Source organism: Thamnophis elegans, unplaced genomic scaffold (assembly GCF_009769535.1).
Source record: "Thamnophis elegans isolate rThaEle1 unplaced genomic scaffold, rThaEle1.pri scaffold_85_arrow_ctg1, whole genome shotgun sequence".
Lineage (NCBI taxonomy): Eukaryota > Metazoa > Chordata > Lepidosauria > Squamata > Colubridae > Thamnophis > Thamnophis elegans.
In genome coordinates, this window is record NW_022473910.1 from 57,059 (window position 1) to 78,498 (window position 21,440).

At 54.0% G+C, this 21,440-nt stretch overlaps 1 protein-coding gene across 1 annotated transcript in view; it reads left to right on the forward strand.

Moving 5' to 3' along the window:
- The first annotated feature begins 7,970 nt into the window (after window positions 1-7,970).
- LOC116523655 (atrial natriuretic peptide receptor 2-like) overlaps window positions 7,971-21,440 on the forward strand; it is a 40,033-nt gene continuing 26,563 nt past the window's right edge. The window contains 2 exon segments of the mRNA XM_032238783.1: window positions 7,971-8,278; window positions 8,281-8,700. Of these exon segments, the coding sequence (XP_032094674.1) occupies window positions 8,032-8,278; window positions 8,281-8,700 (667 nt within the window). The 5' untranslated portion in view covers window positions 7,971-8,031.

Here is a 21,440-nt window from a genome sequence, read left to right on the forward strand (position 1 = left end):
CAAGGGAGGGGGGGTGCAGCTTCCCTTCCTCTACTGGGAAGCCGAGTGTCCCAAGTGAGGGGGGCTGTAGAGACGGCAGGCCAAGAAGGCCTGGATGAAGGGAGGGGGAGTCGCTCCCTCGGAGCAATAGGGAGGGGAGCCTAAACAAGCAGGAAGGCATCAACAAACATCTGGGAAAGAGGCTCCCCTGCTCCAGAGGAGAAGAAGAAGAGGGAGGAGAGGAAGGAGAGTCAAACTTGCAAGCCCTGAGAGATCCAAGAGGCCCAGGATGGTCATGGGCCCTTCAGAGATCATCCATAAGGGCTGCCAAGGCTTCCTCCATAACCCTGACCAAAAAGGATCCCAATCACTCCCTGCATCCGGGACTTCTGTGCCTGAGAACCCCCCATCCACCCGCAACAGCACCACACCCCTCTATATCCTGCCATTATCTCTGTTGTCGGTCTCTTACCCATAGAGATCCGGACCCTCACCACTCTCCCGGCCTTCCGTAAAGCCACCAAGACCTGGCTGTTCCGGCAGGCCTGGGGCTGTTGATTAATATCCAGCCCCTCTTGGACAGAATGGATGTTGTGTTAATTTTATATTGTATTTCTTATTTTTAAATTTTTAAAAATGCTTTTATCTTGCCTGTGTGAGCCACCCAGAGTCCCAATGGAGTGGGCGGCATACAAATTTCATTAAACTAAACTAAATTCTCAGCATCTGGAGGGGATGCCATTCAGAGGCAACCTTTCAGTGCAGCCGGGGAGCCCCTCCTCTCCTTGGGGTGGGCTGCATGTCAGGTGAGCCCCGGGGAGGTCTCTCCCACTGCAGGCCGGAGCCAAGAGACACGTCAACGCTGCTGAGGACCCTCACTCTCTTCCTGCAATGCTCCTTGACGGATAAGGTGGCCCTTCCATCTTCTCCATCTCTCGGCGAGGCTTCTGGCGGAACATTCTGCACATAACTCTACGGGACCGATGGAAAAACGAAACGGTATTGCAGCTGTGTAAAAACCAAACTACAATCGAACTTTACTAAGAAGACAACGACTTAGATGGTTTGGACACGTTTGCCGTATGGACAATAGCCGATTACCTTACCGATCGATTAACTCGCTGCGACCGGATGGGTGGAAAATCGCACGAAATGCCCCAAAGAAAATGTGGATATCCCAAGTGGCTCACCATCTTCAACCACTCCATTTCTCGATAACCGATGCCCAACAAGCCGCCCTAAATCGGGACCAATGGCGTGCTGTAATCCGTGACGTCCTGCCCCCGGCCTTCACAATGCAACGGTCACTGCCTTATGGTCGTTGACATTTACGAAGATTAAGTCCAAGTCCAGTCCCATCCCCCACTTCCTCTCATCAGCCCCCTCTGGTCAGCCCTGATTTACTTCCTCTGGAATTCTTCTCTGGGGCTTAAAGACTAACCCCCCCCCGGCCCCAATCCCTTGCAAGGAAAGGCCCGGAGGGGTTGGAGGGGAGTTAAGGGGTCTGGCACAGTGAGTGAAGGAAGAAGAGGGGGGAGGTTAGGGGCTGGTTTCCAAACCTCCCGTTACCAGGGTAGGCAAGGCCTTCAGCAACATTTAGGGCAGAAGCCCCGGTGCCCGTAGCCTTGGCTTCCCTCTTCGTTACCCGGATTGATTGATTGATTGATTATATTCTATGCCGCCCTTTTCCCCGGAAGGGGTTGCTTGTGGAACTTAAGGAGGAGGCCTGAATCTTCTGGCTGGCATCCTTGGGACTTTGGCCAACGGCTGGTAGTTTTTCTCAGTCATAGTTTCCAGAAGAGGGAAAGGCTGAGCCTCTCGGGCACCCCCTTTTGCCTTCCCAGAAGTAGTCCAAAGGAGGGGGTGCAGGGGAGGAGGAATGACTTTTCAGGTGAATGGGGCCGTTTCAGATAAACGGGGAGGGAAGGAATGCAGCCTTGCAACCTCCCAACTCACAGCGGCCCATTGTGTGTGTGTTTTTAATCAGGGACTTTCCCCCCTTGCAGCCCCTGAAACTCCAGGTGCAAATATTTCTCCTAGCTCAAAGGATTGTTCTCTGTAGATAGGAGGCAGGGAGTGAGGAGCGGAGGGGAGGAGAAGCAAATGGTGGAGGCTTCCTGCAGCCTTTATCAGGCCCTCTCTGCAGAGAGAGGGGGGGCACTCGGATTGATACAGGAGAATTGATGCCGGGAAGGAGGAGGAGGAGGAGGAGGAGGGGGGGGAAAGGAGAGGAGACCCCTTCCAGAGGGAAGGCCCTTCAGCCAAACCGTAGAGAGCCTTGATTGCTGTCTTAGGCTTCTGCCTTTGGATTCCACAACAGAAAAATGTCATTTATAATAAGATGTTAAACCAGTGTTTCTCAACTTTGGCAACTTGAAGATGTCCGGACTTCAACTCCCAGAATTCCCCAGCCAGCGAATGCTGGCTGGGGAATTCTGGGAGTTGAAGTCCGGACATCTTCAAGTTGCCAAGGTTGAGAAACACTGTGTTAAACCATCTGCTCCAGGCTTTCTTTATCTTTTTTACAGCTTCACAAACTTAACCTTATTTATGGAAAAATTCATTAACTGATTCTATTTTTTTATTTTTTGTTTGTTTTTATGCTGCCTATAATAATAAGGCAACTGTATGATACATTTTGTTTCTTTAATTATTTATCAACCTTTAGCCAGAGAAGCTTCTCTTTGTGTCATTTACAGTAATATTGATAAAATAATTATTTGCAACATAAATTTTATTTTCTTCTTGTAATTGTAACCATTTTTTTCCCCCTTCAGTTTAATGCTACCATTTCCTGGCTTATTTGCAAATCCAAAATTATTTTGTTTTCCAGAAACATATTATGACTAAAATTTGATAAATGCAATTTAAAATGGAATGGTAAAATACAATTTAAAAGGACATTGGAATAAAATACAGTCTAAAAGGAAATTGGAATAAAATACAGTAATTTGAGAATAAATAAATGATAAAATTACATTTCAGTGTCTGTAACGTTCCCGTGGTTCATCCATGAGGCCAATGTGGAGAAAAGACAGGACACGATCTTTCTCGGGATGGAGCAACGACCCAGATTGGGGGTCTGAGAGCCCCTTTTATTGAAATAGGACAAAGGCAGGAGGAGCAATAGCATGTGGTTAAAAACAGCCTGTAAAAGTACAATTTCTAATCTCCTGCTCAGGGAGTTCTGTCTATATATGGTCAAATCCTGGGCGTCATTGATAGGGCACATCTCAGGATGTTATGTTATGAACTATCAGGATGTTATGGGGTTTTAGGAGTTTCTTTCTCCTGTGTGGTTCAGCGTGACTCTGCATGCCCTGGTATGAACTGGACCATGGTGACCCACACCTACACAAGGAACTATATACAACAAGTGTCACCCCTGCAATCTACCCCAATCAGTCCCACACGGCCAATCTCAACTGAACCATTTTGCTTAAGTATTGTGCTGTGTTAAATGCTATTTTCGGGTTCTGGCACACATAAAGGGGGGGTCCCTTGTTTGGTATATGGACCGAGGTACCTGTCTCTCATTTCCTATACAAGCAACATTCCAATAGGATGGAGCCAGGTCTTCTACCTCTGCCGCTCCACAAATGCAGAGAGACAAATGCAGAGACATCCATTGTAGGGTGTAGAATGGAATCCCCCCCATCTCTGGCCATTGTGTCGAGCTGTTTGAATCTCACTCGCGTAAATATCTCCCCAAGATGTTTTGGCAGTTGTAAACTTCAAATAGCTATTTGAAAAGTATGCTTGTATTTGCTCAGCCATTTCAAGTTACTAAGGATAACTAAATCATTTTGTATTCCATATCCATAATTCTTGGGGCAGCTTTTTTTTTTTTAAACCGTTCTCCTGTTACGCAAGAGACAGCCACAGCTTCTTACAAAATTTGTTAGTTTGGTGATTGAGGAAATAAGTTTGCCCCCTCCTTTGTGGCAACCTCTCAAATACTGGAAGACTGCTATCATGTCCCCCTAGTCCAGTGTTTCTCAACCTTGGCAACTTGAAGACGTCTGGACTTCAACTCCCAGAATTCCCCAGCCAGCATTCGCTGGCTGGGGAATTCTGGGAATTGAAGTCCAGACGTCTTCAAGTTGCCAAGGTTGAGAAACACTGCCGTAGTCCTTCTTTCTTAGCCAAAATCCTGCAGCCCTTCTTCACATTTTAATCTCCAGGCCTTTAATCATCTTAGTTGCTCTTCTCTGCACTTTTTCCAAATCTCAATATTTGTTTTTTTGTAATGTGGTGACCAAAATGTCCCATCTCCCTGCCCAGCCAGGCTGCCCAGGGGCAGAGGAAGAGTTGGGGAAACTCTTTGAAGCTCTTGTTTCAAAGAGTTTCTAGACCAGTAGACAGCCCTGGGTGTGTCTGCTTTCAACAGAGAAGTTCCCCTCGGAATGGTGGACTGCCTGCTGAGCTCTGGTTATCCCAAGTCTAAAAGGAAAGGAGAGAACTTGGGATGAGTTCAGAAGGAGAAGCGGAGCCAAATGAGGAACAGTTCCAAGGGCCTGGATATGGTATGATTCTCTCGGCCCAGAGAGCAGGACCAGTCCGTCAACGTCAAACCTAAAGAAGGAGGTTCAGGCTAAACACCAGGAGGAGCTTGTTTATTTATTAACATTTATGGAAGATGTTCATGAGGCTCCCTGATTCCAGATGACTAACAGTAGAAATGAACACAAGAAAGGAAACCAATCACTCAGCAAAGAGGGTGCTTAATTCAGAAGGAAAATTGCACATTCTCTACCACCACTATATCCTGCCACAGCTGCTCCCTATCCTAGCCCAAAGCTTGGGGAGAAAAAACGGAACTTAAGGGCTTCTCTGGAGAAGAGGGGGTTGGGACCATTTGAGAGTAGCAGGAAAGGCCCCTTCCTGGATCCCAGCAATGGCCGCTTTATGGATGGGATGGGCAGCGTCCCAGTCCCACCTAACGACTCAGGCAGGCAGAAACCATGGGAGACACGCAGTCCCTTCTGTAGGAGCCAAGCGGGGCCTGTGCCAGGGCTCCAGATAGGGAAATCGGCGCCTGAAGCCTTCTGATTGTATTGGAAGACAGGGAGGCAGTGGCTGCCGGTTCCACCACAAAACCGCGTTCGACTAAAGGGCGCTCGACGAAACCGCGTAGCTGACGTCATCACAGCGCGACAACAGCGCGGAGAAAAAGGCACGCTGTAAACGCTAAACCTAAAATTAACACCTAAACCTAACCCCCTAAACCTAATCCTAAACCTAACCCTTAACCTAACCCTAAACCTAACCTTAACCTAACCCTTAACCTAACCCTTAACCTAACTCTAAACCTAACCCTTAACCTAACCCTAAACCTAACCCTTAACCTAACCCTTAACCTAACCCTAAACCTAACCCTAAACTAACCCTTAACCTAACCTAAACCTAATCCTAACCCTTAACCTAACTCTAAACCTAACCCTAAACCTAACCCTTACCTTAACTTGAATCGGCTTGCTTTCAAAGCGCTATTTAAAGCGCCCTTCTTTCTCCGCGCTCGCTGTTGTCGCCCTTGATGACGTCAGCAACACGGTTTAGTCGAGCGCGGTTTTGTCGTGCCACGGTGGCTGCCACCCGTGGCAGCGCACTGCTTGATTCGAGATCTCCAAAGAGAGGCCGGATGGCCCTCTACAGGAATGAATGAGATGGCCTCTGAGGTCCATTCCATCTCTTATGATTCACATTTCTCCTCTAGCCAAACTATTCTGGGCACCATTGGCATTTTAGGGAGAACGCTGGCAAGGTGGGGCAGGAAGCAGGACTCAAGAGAAAAGCTGTGGAAACGACACCCGCCCCCCCCCCCCCGCAGCCAAGAGTGGATCCGTCCCGGGAGATGTTGAGGTGGAGCCATTACTGCGCTGGACTAGAGCAGTGGTTCCCAAACTTGGCAACTTTTAAGACTTGTGGACTTCAACTCCCAGAATCTCCAGCTAGCTCTTCTGGCTGGAGAACTCTGGGAGTTGAAGTCCACAAGTCTTAAAGTTGCCAAGTTTGCGAACCACTGGACTAGACGCAGTGTTTCTCAACCTTGGCCACTTGAAGATGTCTGGACTTCAACTCCCAGAATTCCCCAGCCAGCATTTGCTGGCTGGGGAATTCTGGGAGTTGAAGTCCAGACATCTTCAAGTAGCCAAAGTTGAGAAAGACTAGACTAGAGGGTCTCCAAGACCCATTTGTCATACCCAGAGGACGTGGGAAAGGCTACCTTGCCCAAATGGAGCGGATTGATCCCAAGGCCTGCAGTGCAGGTCCAGAAGGGGCCGGGTCCAGAGGTGGGAGACACAAAAGCCTGCCCAGATCTTTCTGTGCTCCCAACAGGAAAGTCCTCCTGGGGGCTGGACACCTGACGGCTGCCAGCTGATTGATTCGACCACCATCCTTTGCCCAATCTGCTTATTCTGGGAGGCCAGCCACTACCATCTGCCTGGAGGCCAGGCAGCCAAATGCTCAGTGATCTGGATGCTGTTCCCTCTCTGCCAGGGGTTGCCAACTTCCTTTAAGACCTATACAACAATGGAAGTTCAGCCCTTCCCCTGTCTCTAATGGGGGCCGGTGTGTGTGCTCTGGAGTGTAGAATGCGCTCATTTGCCTACTCAGCTTTTCCCTGGCCCAGTGAGCCGCAGTTCCGGGTCTGAGGTACCTTCCTACAGAGGGCTTAGGTCCCAACAACAGATGGCTGGGGGATGTCCACATTCTGGGACTGTCCCAGATCTGCTGTTTCTCCAGGTGCCCATAGCTGCCCAATTGGCTCCTTGGGATGGCCAGCTGGGTAAGATAGGTGACAGAGCCTCCAGCCAGGTGCCAGCTAACTCCAGCTGAGCCGGGCCCTTAGGCTGGGGGAGTGGGAAGGCTAATCTCATAGGAAGCTGTTCAGAGGCTTGGGGTGGTGGGCGTGTCTAGATGTTGTGTCTCTCTTCTCGGGTGGAATCCCCACCGTGGCATCTGCTCCCCTGCTCCAGAAAATCTCCACCAAGGTCCTTTAGGCCACCTTTCCTCCACTGGAGCCCTCCAGGGCTTTGCACCTAACCTTCCCAGGGCTGGGAATAGGACGGGCCCCTGGCAGAAGGAGTGGCCCGGCTCCCTCCGAGACCGACTCCCGATGGCACGCAGCCTCCGGAGTCTGACGGGGAGCGCCGTTTCCCTCCACGGCCCTCTTGGCACTTTCCGGGAGGGTCCGCCTTCCTCCCCTGGCGGGACGGGAGCTGCTTGCATGCTTTCCGCCGCTCCGCCGAGGCCTCCAGCGGCCGGCCTCTGATCCGAGGTGGCGCAGTGGTTAGGGTGCAGTACTGCAGGCCACTTCAGCTGACTGCTATCTGCAGTTCGGCTGTTCAAATCTCACGGCTCAGGGTGACTCAGCCTTCCATCCTTCCAAGGTGGGTAAAATGAGGACCCGAATTGTTGTTGGGGGCGATATGCTGCTGTAAACCGCTTAGAGAGGCCTGGAAGCCCTATGAAGCGGTATATAAGTCGAACTGCTATTGCTATTGCTATCCCGCGCGGTGCTGCGGTGGGGCGCTCGCTGCTGCCCACCTTCCCCGGCCAGGGGGCGGCGACCGCCCTGCAGTGGGGCAGAATCTGGCGGGGAGCCTCTCGGGGCAGAGAGGGGGCGAAAGGATCCACTGCCGGCCCCGCCACGAGTGCGGCCGAAGCCCCAGGATCTTCCCTGAGCGCGGCGCCTCTGCGGAACCGTGGGCGGCCGAAAAAGCAAGGGCGCCGCGGACGGCCCATCTCGCCCGGGCTGCTGGTACCCGAGGAAGCCAAGGGAGGCGCCAGGGGCGCTGCCCGCCCACTCCTCCTGGCGTGGCCAACGCATCCGGAGGGAGGGAGGGTGGGCGGCTGGGGCGGCCCCTTGGGGGGGGGGAGGACGCGGGACAGACCGCCCCGCAGAGGGATCCGGCGGCGGCGGAGCCGAGTCGAGCCGAGCGGGCGGCCGAGCGCATTCCTTCCGCCGCCCCATGGCCTCGCTGCCCCCGTTGCTGCTGCTGCTGCTGGCCGCCTGGGCCTCTCGCGGCCGTCGCCTCCCCGGCGCCCATGGGCAACGGTAGCGCGCCGGCCGCGACCGTCCTGACAGTGGCCATGGTGCTGCCCAAGGACAACCCCAGCTACCCGTGGGCGCTGCCGCGCGTGGGCCCCGCCGTGGACCTGGCCCTGGAGGCGCTGGAGCCGGCGCTGCGGACCGCCGGGCTGGTGGTGCGGAAGGTGAACGCCACGTCCGAGTTGAACGGCGCCTGCTCCGAGTCGGTGGCGCCGCTGAAGGCCGTGGACCTGAAGCTTTACCACAACCGGACGTGCTGCTGGGGCCCGGCTGCGTGTACCCGGCGGCCGCCGTGGGCCGCTTCGCCTCGCACTGGAGCCTCCCGCTGCTCACCGCCGGCGCCGTGGCCGCCGACTTCAGCCGCAAGCAGGAGCACTTTAGCACCATGGTGCGCGTCGGCCCCACCGCCCCCAAGCTGGGCGCCTTCGTGGCCCACCTGCACGGGCACTTCAACTGGAGTTCGCGCGCCGCTCTGCTCTACGTGGACCGCAAGACCGACGACCGGCCCTTCTACTTCACCATCGAGGGCGTCTACGAGGAGCTGCGCCGCGCCAGCCTGGTCGTCGGCTACCACATCTACGCGCCCCGAGACAACGGCAGCGCCGCCGGCGACGAAGCGGGGGGCCCGGACGCCGCCGTCCAGTTCATCCGAGCCAACGGGCGAGGTGAGAGCCGGGACGACGGGACGGGGGGGCGGCACCGGCGGCGATGACTTGCCCAGCCCCGCGCCCGGAGCGCGGCGCGATCGCGGGCGGGGCTCGCCCTTTCTCCTCCCGCGGAGAGCTCGACCTCGTGCCAGCCGCAGGGCTGACTTGGGCAGGCGCAAGCTGCCCGACGCCCGGACCTTCCTCCGACGGGGCGCGGGCGTTCCGGGGCGAGGCCGGGCGCAGGGAGGGGCCGGGCAGCCAACAGCTGGACGGCGCCAGCTTCCCTGCGCGTCTCCGCCCGGCCCCGGAGGCACCGATCGATCGGTCTGCCTGCTGCAGCTGCGCCCCTCCATCTTGGCGGCCGCGGAGCTGCTTTGTCATTGGGGCGGGCAGGGAGCCGCCGGGGACGGCCTGGGGGGAAACCTGGCAGCCGCCACGGCCTGCCTGCCTGCCTGCCTGCGCCACCGACTCCATCTTTCCGGGAGGAGCCCGGACGGGCTCGGCTGGCGGCGGCGGATTTGGAGGCCAGCTTGGGGCCAGCGGAGCGTCCCAGAGGCTCCGGCCGGGTGGCGGTCGGGTCCGTAGACGCTGCAGACTGGCGAGGGCCCCGACGGACGTTGGGGTTATAATGCTCCCGAAAGGATGGGGAGGGGGAGCAGGGAGGCGCGGTTGGTGGCCCCTGCGGCTCCGGAGGGCCGAGGCGGCTTTCAGGCTCTTAGGCGCCGCCTTCCATCAGAAATAGGAACTTCCACAAGGGGATCTGCGGACGAGGGGACCGGCAGAGTCCGGAGCCGCCGGGAGATGCTGGCAGCAGAAGCCGTCTGCAGGAAGGACCAGGGAACTGGTGTTAAAATCCCAGCTTCATTGTTTTTAGGAATAACTCAAAATGGTGAAGATATCCGACACACCTTCCCATTTCCCCCGCACAACAACAACCCTGTGGTGTGGGTTGTCCAGAGACAGGAGTGGGCTTTGGTGGAATATGGGGAAAAGAAGCCTAGATTGCAATGCTGCAATTATAGAATTACAGAAAACTCACAAAGTTAACTTAGCCACCTAACCGCCTCCTTCCGTTTAGCAATAATAGCAATAGCAGTTAGACTTATATACCGCTTCATAGTAAACCTCTCTAAGCGGTTTACAGAGTCAGCATATCACCCCCAACAACAATCTGGGTCCTCATTTCACCCACCTTGGAAGGATGGAAGGCTGAGTCAACCCTGAGCCGGTGAGATTAGAACCGCTGAACTGCAGATAACAATAGCAATAGCAATAGCAATAGCAGTTAGACTTATATACCGCTTCATAAGGCTTTCAGCCCTCTCTAAGTGGTTTACAGAGTCAGCATATCGCCCCCAACAACAATCCGGGTCCTCATTTCACCCACCTCGGAAGGACGGAAGGCTGAGTCAACCCTGAGCCGGTGAGATTTGAACAGCTGAACTGCAGAACTGCAGTCAGCTGAAGTAGCCTGCAGTGCTGCATTTAACCACTGCGCCACCCCGGCTCATTTCCCACCACCACAACTTTGTTACCTGCACTGGGGCCTTTCCACTCTTAACCCAGCAACCCAACATCCAACTTCCCCATCGCCCTGTTGGGAGAGTCCACCCAGCAATAGTTTTCCTTCTGGCAGCTGTTCCAGCGGTTTCTCAAGAACCCCTGGTTGCCCTTCAGTACCTCACTAATCTCTCAGACTTTGCTCAAAAACTGCCTGAATCTGTTGTGCTTCCAGATATTCCTTTGCTTGGTGGCGGCTGTGCTTTCCTACCTGAAACAGACTTTATTATTTTATTATTATTTATTAGACTTATATACCGCTTCATAGGGCTTTCAGCCCTCTCTAAGCGGTTTACAAATTTTTTTAGCAAATTGAGTCAGCAACTTGCCCCCACAGTCCGGGTCCTCATTTCACCCACCTCGGAAGGATGGAAGGCTGAGTCAACCTTGAGCCGGTGAGATTTGAACCGCCAAACTGCAGATCACAGTCAGCTAAAGTGGCCTGCAGTACTGCACCCTAACCACTGCACCACCTCGGCTCTTTCCCCAAGCAGCCCCTGCCCTCCCCGCGCCGCTCTTGTACCCTTGGTCCCCCCCACCCACTCCAGCCCTCTAGGAGAAAATTCTTCCAGATTAACTCAGGATGTTACTCAATTTCCCCCAAATTAATTTCAGGTTCTTCTGTGATCAGCATTAACTGAAGCATAACTCTAACCGATTCAAGGGCGTTATGTGTGTTGTGGGCGAGTATGAAAATAGACACATACGCACTCACAACATACCGTACATAACCTCACTTCCTCCTTTCCGACACGTTCAGCCCTTCTGGTTTAAATACCCTGCATCTCTTCATTGCTTCATAAGGTCACATCGGCGTCTTTTGGCTGCGTTGAACTCTCGCCCCCTTTTCCTCCCCATTTCGCAGACCCACATTCCTTTCTTTTCCTTCGCCATTCCCCCTCCTTCCATCCCGAGTCTTCCGAGGGCTTCTCCCAATGGGCCCACCAATGTTGGCTTCTGTTGCCCATGGTGGCTTCAGAGAGGCTTTCCATGGCCCTGGTGAGAAACATACAGGAAGCATAGACTAGATTTGATTTGATTTATTGCATTTCTATGCCGCCCTATTCCCAGAGGGACTCAGGGCGGCTCACAAACCAAAATAGGGGGGGGAATACAAACAAGAGGAAAACAACAGACAAACAACTACAACAATTTGATTTTTTTTTTTGATTCATCAAAAGAAATCAAATCAAATCAATCAAAATTTAAAAACAATCAACAACCACACAATTCGAGCGGGGACGGGAATTCGTCAGCCCCAGGGACATCGGAACAGCCAGGTTTTAAGGGCTTTGCGGAAAGCCTGAAGGTGGTGAGGGTCCGAATCTCCACGGGGAGCTCGTTCCAGAGGGCCGGAGCAGCCACAGAGAAGGCCCTCCTCCGGGTGGTAGCCAAACGGCATTGGCCAGTGGATGGGATTCGGAGGAGGCCTAGTCTGTGGGATCTAATAGGCTTGTTGGAGGTAATTGGCAGCAGGCGGTCTCTCAAGTACCCAGATGACCAGCCTTAGTGGCATCCGGGTCACAGGCCCAAATTGAGTCCATTGTCGCATGTGCACCCGAGCCCACTTTGACTCCAAACATGCTCATGTTATCCTAGGCAACCCAAGGTCTGTAACAAGCCGAGATTGTTACCACATCTTAGCAGCTTTGAGAAAAGAGCCCTTGCCGACAGGGCTGTACCTGAAGTGAGCCGATATGAATTTCTTCAGCATTTAAAGGGTCGTGTCACGGGCCATCAGTATTTGTATTTGTATTTTATTATTTGTATGCCGCCCTTCTGGAGGACTCAGGGCGGCGAACAATTCAAGGGGGGAAAAAAAGGGGGAACATAAAAGACAAAATACAAATAATAAAAGTAACAACAGTCGCACAACCATACATGTCGAGAGGGGAGGGAACTCATCACCCCCAGGCCTGCCGGCAAAGCCAGGTTTTGACGGCTTTTCGGAAGGCCTGGAGAGAGGTGAGGGTCCGAATCTCTGCGGGAGTTCATTCCAGAGTGCCGGAGCTGCCACAGAGAAGGCCCTCCCCCGGGTAATAGCCAGGTGGCATTGGCTGGTAGATGGCAGGAGGAGGCCCACCCTGTGAGATCTAATGGGATCGGTATTTGCCGAACACCCTGACCCTGCGGACTGAACTACACCAACTAAAGTGACCAATAGAAAACGTACAAATTAAGGAGATCCAGGAAACAAGGCAATCAGCCTCCCCGGGGGGGGGGGTCTCTGTTCAGAAAGGCAGGTGCTGGGAAGCATCTAGGAGAGAAAAAGCAGCGTGTGGGAGAAGACGGGGGGGGAGGGCGCGCATGACTTTCCACAGTGGGTGTTTCAGCTGGTTTCTGAATTGTCTTGTCGTCCTCTGTGGCGCACAAGACTTTGGGCCATAAACCACTCAGGCTGGGCTCATAGCAATAGCAATAGCAGTTAGACTTATATACCGCTTCATGGGGCTTTCAGCCCTCTCTAAGCGGTTTACAGAGTCAGCATATCGCCCCCAACAACAATCCGGGTCCTCCATTTCACCCACCTCGGAAGGATGGAAGGCTGAGTCAACCTTGAGCCGGTGAGATTTGAACAGCCAAACTGCAGAACTGCAGTCAGCTGAAGTAGCCGCATTTAACCACTGCGCCACCTCGGCTCTATCATGCGCCACTTCATCCAGGACTCAAGGAGAAAAGGCGGCCGGCTGAGCACAGCACACAAGGGCAGCTGCTCAGAGGTTCACTGACTGATGAGGGGGAAAGCAGGCGGGGATTTTCTGCCTGTGGCTTCAGGCTTCCCTTGACTCGGTTGGATAGCGGGGGGGGGGGCTCTCCTACCCAGGCCCCCTTATGTCAACAGCTGGGCCTCCCAGGAGCTGCATGAATCCTGGGGGGACCTTCAACAGCAAGCAGGGAACTGAACCGATTGGGCAGCCCCAAATCCTTTAGGGAGGACCAATCAAACGGGAGTGGGGTGTGGGGGAGAGCGGGCCCCCGGCTGGCCAGGAGAGACCTTTTGGAATTGGAGTGGAGCTTCAAGGAAACAGTGACCCAGTGTGTGGCTGAGGCAGAGAGACAACACTGCCAACATCACACTGTGCTTTATACAGTTGCGTGGTGGGGTGTGGGGCGCCCTTAGAAGGTTGTGTACATTCTATCCACACAGCTGGAGAAATGAAGGGAGGAAGGCAGGAGCAACCCGATCTTAAGGCTGGGGGATGCCCTGGGGGCTTAGAGAGAGGCCGAGAACAGGATTCTGCCAACTTCCACAAGGGGAATAAGCAGCTTGTATTGCAGCTCAAAATGTTATAATTTTGTATGAGGGGGGGGGGTTAATAGCAAAGATGCGGGGGGAGGTGTGGAAGATGCCTTTGAAATGGCTTTCCAATGGGGTTGGGTGACGTTATGGTCCTCCGGGGTTCCTGGAGCAGCTGCTGATCCCCTCCCCCTCTGCTGACCCAGCCTTTCCCTGCCCATCTCATAAAGAGACCTGGGGGCTTCTGGGATGTCTATAGCAGTGTTTTTCAACCTTTTTTGTGCAAACGCACACTTTTTCATGAAAAAAATCACGAGGCACACCACCATTAGAAAATGTTAAAAAATTTTAACTCTGTGCCTATATGACTATATAAAGTGTTTTTCCCACGGCACACCTTACACTATGTCACGGCACACTAGTGTGCCACGGCACAGTGGTTGAAAAACACTGGTCTATAGAGCCGAGGTGGCTCAGTGGTTAGAGTGCAGTACTGCAGGCCACTACAGCTGACTGTTATCTGCAGTTCGGCGGTTCAAATCTCACTGGCTCAAGGTTGACTCAGCCTTCCATCCTTCCGAGGTGGGTGAAATGAGGACCCGGATTGTTGTGGGGGCGATAGGCTGACTCTGTAAACCGCTTAGAGAGAGCTGAAGCCCTATGAACGGTAGATAAGTCTAACTGCTATTGCTATTGCTGATTGCAAGAACTGCCACTCTCCCTGCCCATCCCCTGCCTGCCAAATGGAGGAAGAGAAGAAGATGCCCTGGCAGCATCTGAAGCCCCTCCTCTGGACTCTGCAGGCAGCATCCAGGCTGAGGGCTTCAGGCTACGAGTGTGGACATTCCCAGCTCCCCCGAGATGAGGAAGGAGGGCAGAGCCTCCTCTTTCAGCTCCAAGGGCTCCCCTTTCTGCCTTGACTGAACATGGCTGGGCAGAAGGGAGTGGCCAATGGGAGCACCTGCAGGGGGGGACTTCCAAGACGGCCCAGCAACCAAGGCCGAAGAGGAAGGCTTAGCCCGCAGAAGAAAGGGCATCTGAAGTTCTTCTCTCTTGCCCTGAGGCCGGAAGCCAGGAGTCAAGACTGCAAGGAAGAGAGTTGAACCTAGGAAGGGTTGGTAGCCAGGGGAAGAGATGGCCACAGGCCGAGGGGTGAGCTCTTCCTTAGGGAGCTTCCAACAGATGCGGGGGGGGGGCATCAGTCCGTGGCACAACATAACCGCGAACATCAAAAGCGCGCCGACAACAGCGCGCCGACAACAGCGCGCCGACAGAAGTGCGATTTAAGTTAAGGTAAGGTTTAGGGTTAGGTTTAGGGTTAGGGTTATTTTTAGGGTTATGTTACAGCGCGCTTCTGTCGACGCGCTGTTGTCGGCGCACTTCAGCGCTCATTCGTCTCCGCGGTTTTGACGGCGCGGTTTTGTCACCGCGCTTTAGTCACACGCGCTTTTGTCGTACGCGCATTTGTGGTGGAACCCATCAGTCAGGCCTCCCGATCTGAGCAGGCTTGGATTCTATGATGGTGCTTACAGGGCGATTCCAGAACTCCCGAGTTCCTTCAAGGAGCTGAGCCTGGCCCCCCATTCATACCCTGGATCTGAACCTTGGACCTGAGAAGCCGTTCACAGGACAATGGCGGAGCTTCCTTCGGGTCACCTGGGTGCCTCCTCCCCTGGCATAGGAGGCAGAGCAGGGGACAGAGAGGGCTGAGCTCAGGAAAAGATGGAGAGCCCCCTCTTCCCTGGACCTCGTGACCCGACAAAGCGCTAACGTCATAAGCGTGCCGACAAAAACCGCGGCGCTAAAACCGCGATGTCAAAAGGCGCCGACAGAAGCGCGATTTAACTTAAGGTAAGGTTTAGGGTTAGGGTTAGGGTTAGGGTTACGTTACAGCGTGCTTCTGTTGGCGCGCTCTGTTGGCACGCTTCAGGGCCTTCGTCGCGCGGTTTTGTCGGTGCGGTTTAGTCAGGCGCGCTTTTGTTCGCGCATTTGTGGTGGAACCCCTGGACCTAAGGGGCCCAGAAGAGGGCCTTTCTGTGGGGAAAACCCAGGACCCAGGCAGGGAGCAGCAGCAGGAGCCCTAGATCCCAATGGCCGTAGAGAGCTTTGAGGCTGTTCGTTGATTTGTAACTATGCCAGTGTGCTCTTAAAGGAGAAGACAAAGCTTTACAGCCGAGGGAGGAATTTATTCAGTGGGCTTCCACGGATTCCATCGCCTTTTCCGGAACAAAGAAGGGTCGCTTCAGGAGAAGAGCCAAGTCCTCCCTTGAACACCCATCGTTGTGTCCAGCTTGCTTCTTCCAGCCCTCGTAATGCTGGTTCTCCTTATTGTGGTGCCCTCTCTGCTCTCCTGAAGCCTCCAGCTGATTCTGCTATTCCTCACTTCGGCTAATGGCTCCTGATTTGCGGGCAGAGGAGGTTTCACGGAGGCCAGACTGGTTCAGTCCATCCCACAGATGCGCCCGGGTCAGCTCGGCCCAGTCACAGGAGTTGAGTTGAGTTTGAGTTGAGTTTGAGTTGAGTTTGAGTTGAGTTTGAGTTGAGTTTGAGTTGAGTTTGAGTTGAGTTTGAGTTGAGTTTGAGTTGAGTTTGAGTTGAGTTTGAGTTGAGTTTGAGTTGAGTTTGAGTTGAGTGAGTTGAGTTTGAGTTGAGTTTGAGTTGAGTTGAGTTGAGTTGAGTTGAGTTTGAGTTGAGTTTGAGTTGAGTTTGAGTTGAGTTTGAGTTGAGTTTGAGTTGAGTTTGAGTTGAGTTTGAGTGAGTTTGAGTTGAGTTTGAGTTGAGTTTGAGTTGAGTTTGAGTTGAGTTTGAGTTTATTGGTCTTGTATGCCGCCCACTCCGAAGGACTCCGGGTGGCTTACAATAAACAAGGGAAGGGGATAAATAGACAAAACAACACTTTAAAACACGCAACATTCACAGTTCAGGAGCTTTTCCTGAATGCGTGATCTCCCCGAGGGAACAAAGGATTGAGCCCCCAACCTTTTGTCCTAGCGGGAACTCCCTTGCCGACTGAACTGAAGCCGGCTCGCTTCACGTATATAGGATGTTGGCTTAGAGATCCAAGATGGCTCCCTCTGGAGCAGCTGGTCAAAAGTCCCTGGCTTGAGTCCAACCCCCCCTGCCCCCCCGGGGCTCAATGGCTCGGACTTGACCTGACGCCCTTCCTCCTGACACCCAGTTGACTCTTCGGCTGCTCTGGCAGACGCTTGGCTTCCTTTTTCTAAAATCTCTCCCATTGTGAGGGAGGCTGGCTGGCTCTCGGCCCGCTGGCTTGCCGTGCTCCCTTGCCGTGCACCGTGGCGTCTGCACGCACCCGGCTCCAATGAAGTCCAGAGCGGAAGCTGGATCCAGCCAGAGGCCCTTCCCTCACGCACTGCTTGAAATCACTATGCGTGCGGCTTGCCACGGGCTTCCTTTATTGTGAGAATGCAGTCGCGCGTTGCTAGCTGTGGTTTTGAAGTATAAACTAGAAAATCAGGTTGTTCAGATAACCACGTTTAACAAAAACTGGAGTTTAGTGCATGCCAAGTGCTTGCTGTCCCTCTCCTTATTTCAGCCACAACTGTCCAGGTGGCTGTTTCATGCATGCTACTTCAGCACATTCAGATCTACTAAAGTGGGTGGTAAATTTGCCCGCACATCCCGGGGTGTGCCCATTTCCTGGCAGGACTTTTCCCATTTCTTCAGATGCAACTCAAGAGCTGGCATTTCTCTCCAGAGCAGTGGTGCCGAGGACTTAGTCCAGGTGCAGCTCAGCTGATGCCCAGCCTTATCTCTCCTAATACCTGCCGTCCTGGCACTGAGCCCGGCCCACCTCTGCCCTCCATGGAGAAGGGCAGAGCGACCTTGGGGGCAGGACATCTTGGCTAGACCCTGATGTGTCCACTCCCACCACAGCAAGGAGGAAAGGAGGCTGAAAACAGTCCCCCTTGGCTGGAATTACCACCCCCCAGGTGATTTGATTTGATTATATTTATATGCTGCCCTTTCCCCCCCCCCCCCGAAGGGGACTCAGGCGGCTCACAATTCAAATCAGGGAAGGGGGTACAGACAAAAAATAAAAACGAAACATAACAATGCATAATTTAAAAACACAAACAGTCATACCATTCGAGACGGGGGCAACAGCTCTTTAGCCCCTGGCCTGTCGGAACAGCCAGGTTTTAAGGGCTTTGCGGAAGGCCTGGAGGGTGGTGAGGGTTCGAATCTCCACGGGGGGAGTTCGTTCCAGGTGGAGTTTAGGCCAGCCGCCAGAGAGAACCTTTGCAGCTGAGGGTTGAGCTGTGGATGCCCCTGAGCTTCTTTCCTTGGACATGTGGACCTTGCATTCTTAGACAAGCAGAGACCCAGGCCCATCCTGCCCCCACTGCCTCCTGAGACCACACTACAGGTCACATCCTCACAACCAGACTGGCTCGGCTGAGTGCTTGAGGGGGAAATGCTGTTGGGAGCCCCAGCTCTGGGCCTAAAGTAAAACGAGGAGCCGGATTGGGGGCAAAAGGCTGACTCTGTAAACCGCTTAGAGAGGGCTTTAAAAGCACTGTGAAGCAGTGTATAAGTCTAAGTGCTATTGCTATCCTTCCATCCATCCATGACTATGCCCCTGCCAGCAGTTCGATTCTGACTGGCTCAAGGTTGAACTCAGCCCTCCGTCCTTCCGAGGTTGGTAAAATGAGGACCGGATTGTTGGGGGCAAGAGGCTGACTCTGTAAACCGCTTAGAGAAATCCCTGTGAAGCGGTATATAAGTATATGTCTCTTGCTATTTGCAGAAGAGACTTAAAACCATTGCTGAATAATGCAGTAGCTAACTGAGGTTAAAACTAACCAGGTTTAGCATGTCTTTTGGGCTTTCCTGGGCTGGTTGAGCATACAGTGGGACCTTTCGGTGCTGCCGACTGTAATCCATTCCAAGACTTCGGTCGGCACCTGATTTGGTTGTGCAAGACTGATTGCACATACGCGCACACTAAAAAATGGTGCGGAAGATCGCTGTGGCTGTGTTTATTCAGCACCCGAGGATGTGTTCGTGATGTGAGTGAAACATTTAGCCGATTTTTTCAGTCGGCACCAGAATTGTTTGTGGTCTGAGCCACTCGGGACCCCCAAGGTCCCACTGTATAGTGTGAATGTGGTCCTATGGCTGGGTTATTTGAGGGAGCATTTCTCCCCAGTTAATCTGCTCACCCTTCAGATCTGGCGTGGGGGGGGGGGTTTCTGTCTTGCAGGGAGCTCCACTAGGCAGGACAAGGAGGCACCCTTCTCTGCCATGTGCCCACCTTATGGGAATCACCCCCCCCACCGGGAGGTCAGCTCCATCCCTTATTTCCTAGAAATCCCTCAAGACCTGGCTTTGTCATCCAGTCCGGGGGCCTTGGGGTACTGGTCAGATTTTGGGGTGCCCCTCTTGTATGTGCTTTTTTTTAAAAAAAAAGAAACATTTTTAATCTTGCTATGTTAGACCTGTTTACTTTTACATGTTTTTCCTGTATGCTGCTCTGGATGCTTCTTGTGTGATGGGCAGCCATATAAATTGATCGAGGAAGGAAGGAAGGAAGGAAGGAAGGAAGGAAGGAAGGAAGGAGGAGGAAGGCAGATATACAGACTTTTGAAGTGCACAATTCCCTGGAGATCCTCTTTCACAGATGATTGTCTTTGTGTTCACGGCTCCATAAGGCCGTGTGACGTGTTCCCTGCATATCCTAGAAATCACATTTGCCCTCCAGAGTCCTCTAAAGACCAGGTTTCGCTGCTTGGACTCAGCAGAGCAGAATTATGCCACGTTTCCCTTTCACACCCAGTACAAAAGCTGAGTCTTCAGGAATGTTTCGGTATTCAGGTGTGCAACCTGTCACAAGAGGCCTCCACAGGGAGGCCCAGACAGGGAACAGGCAGGGGAGGCTTCTAACTGCAATTGGGGGGGGGAGGATGTGGGGAGGGGGGGAGGCGGTGGAGGAGACGCCCAGCCTGGTGAAATGGGATCCTTATTGCCTCGGAGGGCAGGAAAAGAAGCCACGGGTGGAAGGTGGTTCAAGAGAGCTCCAGTTTGCAATAAGGAGACATTTCTGGACAGGGAGAACAATCAATCAGGGCTTCCCTCCTGGGGGATCCATCAGACTGGATACCCTTTAACCGGGATCACATCTAAGGCCTCCTGCCTTAACCAGAGGCTGGACTAGAAGACCTCCAAGGTCCCTTCCAGCCCAAGGGTTTTCTCTTCTATAGGCCGGCTCCGGCCATGGGAAAGCGCCGGGCCCGGGCCGAGCCGAGCGGAGGTCTCTGCCCCATGAGCCCTCCTCCACCGAGCGGGGCGGCGTCCTGGCGCTGGAAGGAAAAGGCCTTGCGGCTTCCGCGGAGGGGCCCGGCGCGGCTCCCTCCCGCCGGACACCGTCTTTGACTGCGCTGCTTCCAGGACGGCGGCTGGGACTGGGAGACGCCTTTGCGGGGTGCGAGCTCCCGCTCTCTCCGCCACCTGGGCGGGCCGGCCAGGCCCTCCCGCGCGGGGCCGGGTCTGCGGCGCGTTCCCCCGCTCGGCGGCTTCTCCGTCTGGGCGCGGCCGTCGCGGAACTCACCCCACCCCTGCGCTGCGCCGGCCAGGACAGCCTTTGCCCGACAGGTTCTGCAGGGCCGGGCAAGGGGGGCGTTTTTGGCTGAGGAGGGGGCTCGCCGGCGGCCGTGCAGCTCTTAACAGCTGCGCAGCCTCCAGTCCCCCCCCCCCAAGCAGGGTCTCGCCGGCACCGATCTCCCTCCCACCCTCCCCGGACTTGCTTTTCTCCAGCCTTCCACGAAAGTGCACTTTCGCCAGAGAAAGCGGGGGAGGGGCTTGGGGCAAGGATACCCGGCTGCGCCCAGCCAAGCTTCGTGCAGCGGTTGCTAAAATAAACCCTCCAGCGACGAGGAGGGTGGCGCTGCGTTCCCCTCCCCAGGAGCTTCGGGTGCTTTGAAGTAACAACGGCTGACTTCTGTACACATTAAGGCGCCAGCTCTGTTTGCGCACCTTTGTGTTTCACGTGAACCGCTAATGGGCCAAGCTTCACCCTTGGTCAATTTTGTTGGGCAGCTTCGTCCGTCTGGGAATCCCCTCCCCTCCTCTTTGGCCCCCAGAATCTATGGATGGTAGCTGGTTCCGTTTAGCAAATTAAGGAGGTTCCCTAACATGTGGTCTAAAACTCCATGAGGGTCAGTGGCTCTGTGTGTCTGTCTCTCTGTCTCTCTCTCTGTTATCTCTCTCTCTCTGTGTGTCTCTCTGTCTCTCTCTGTCTCTGTGGTCTTCTCTCTCTCTCTCTCTCTCTGTCTCTGTGTGTCTCTGTCTCTCTCGTCTCTGTCTCTGTCTCTCTCTGCCTCTCTCTCTTCTCTCCTCTGTCTGTGTCTGTCTTTCTCTGTCTCTGTCTTTGTCTCTCTGTCTCTCTCTGTCTGTCTGTCTCTCTGTGTCTGTGTCTCTGTGTCTCCCTGTCTCTTTCTGTCTTGTGTGTGTGTGTGTGTGTGTGTCTCTCTCTCCCTCCTCCCTCTCTCCCCCCCTCTCTCTCTGTCTCTCTCTCTGTCTCTCTCTGTCTCTGTCTCTCTCTGTGTCTCTCTCTGTCTCCTCTCTCTCTTTCTCTCTCTGTCTCTCTCTCTGTGTCTCTCTCTCTCTGTGTCTCTGTGTCTCTCTCGTCTCTCTCTCTCTTGTCTCTCTTCTGTGTCTCTCTCTGTCTCTCTCTGTCTCTCTCTCTCTGTCTTCTCTCTGTGTCTCTCTCTCTCTCGTGTGTCTCGTGTCTCTCCCTCTGGTGCTCTTCTCTGTGTCTCTCTCTGTGTCTACTCCCTCGCCTCCTGCTTCCTCCTCGTGGGTGTGTGTGTATCCCTCCTCCTCCCTCCTCCCTCAACCCCTCCACTTCCTTCCCCCTCACCGCACCCCCCTCCCCCCTCCCGTCCCTCCCTCCGTCCTGCCTCTTCTCTCTCTTCTCTCTCTCTCTCCTCTCTCGCTC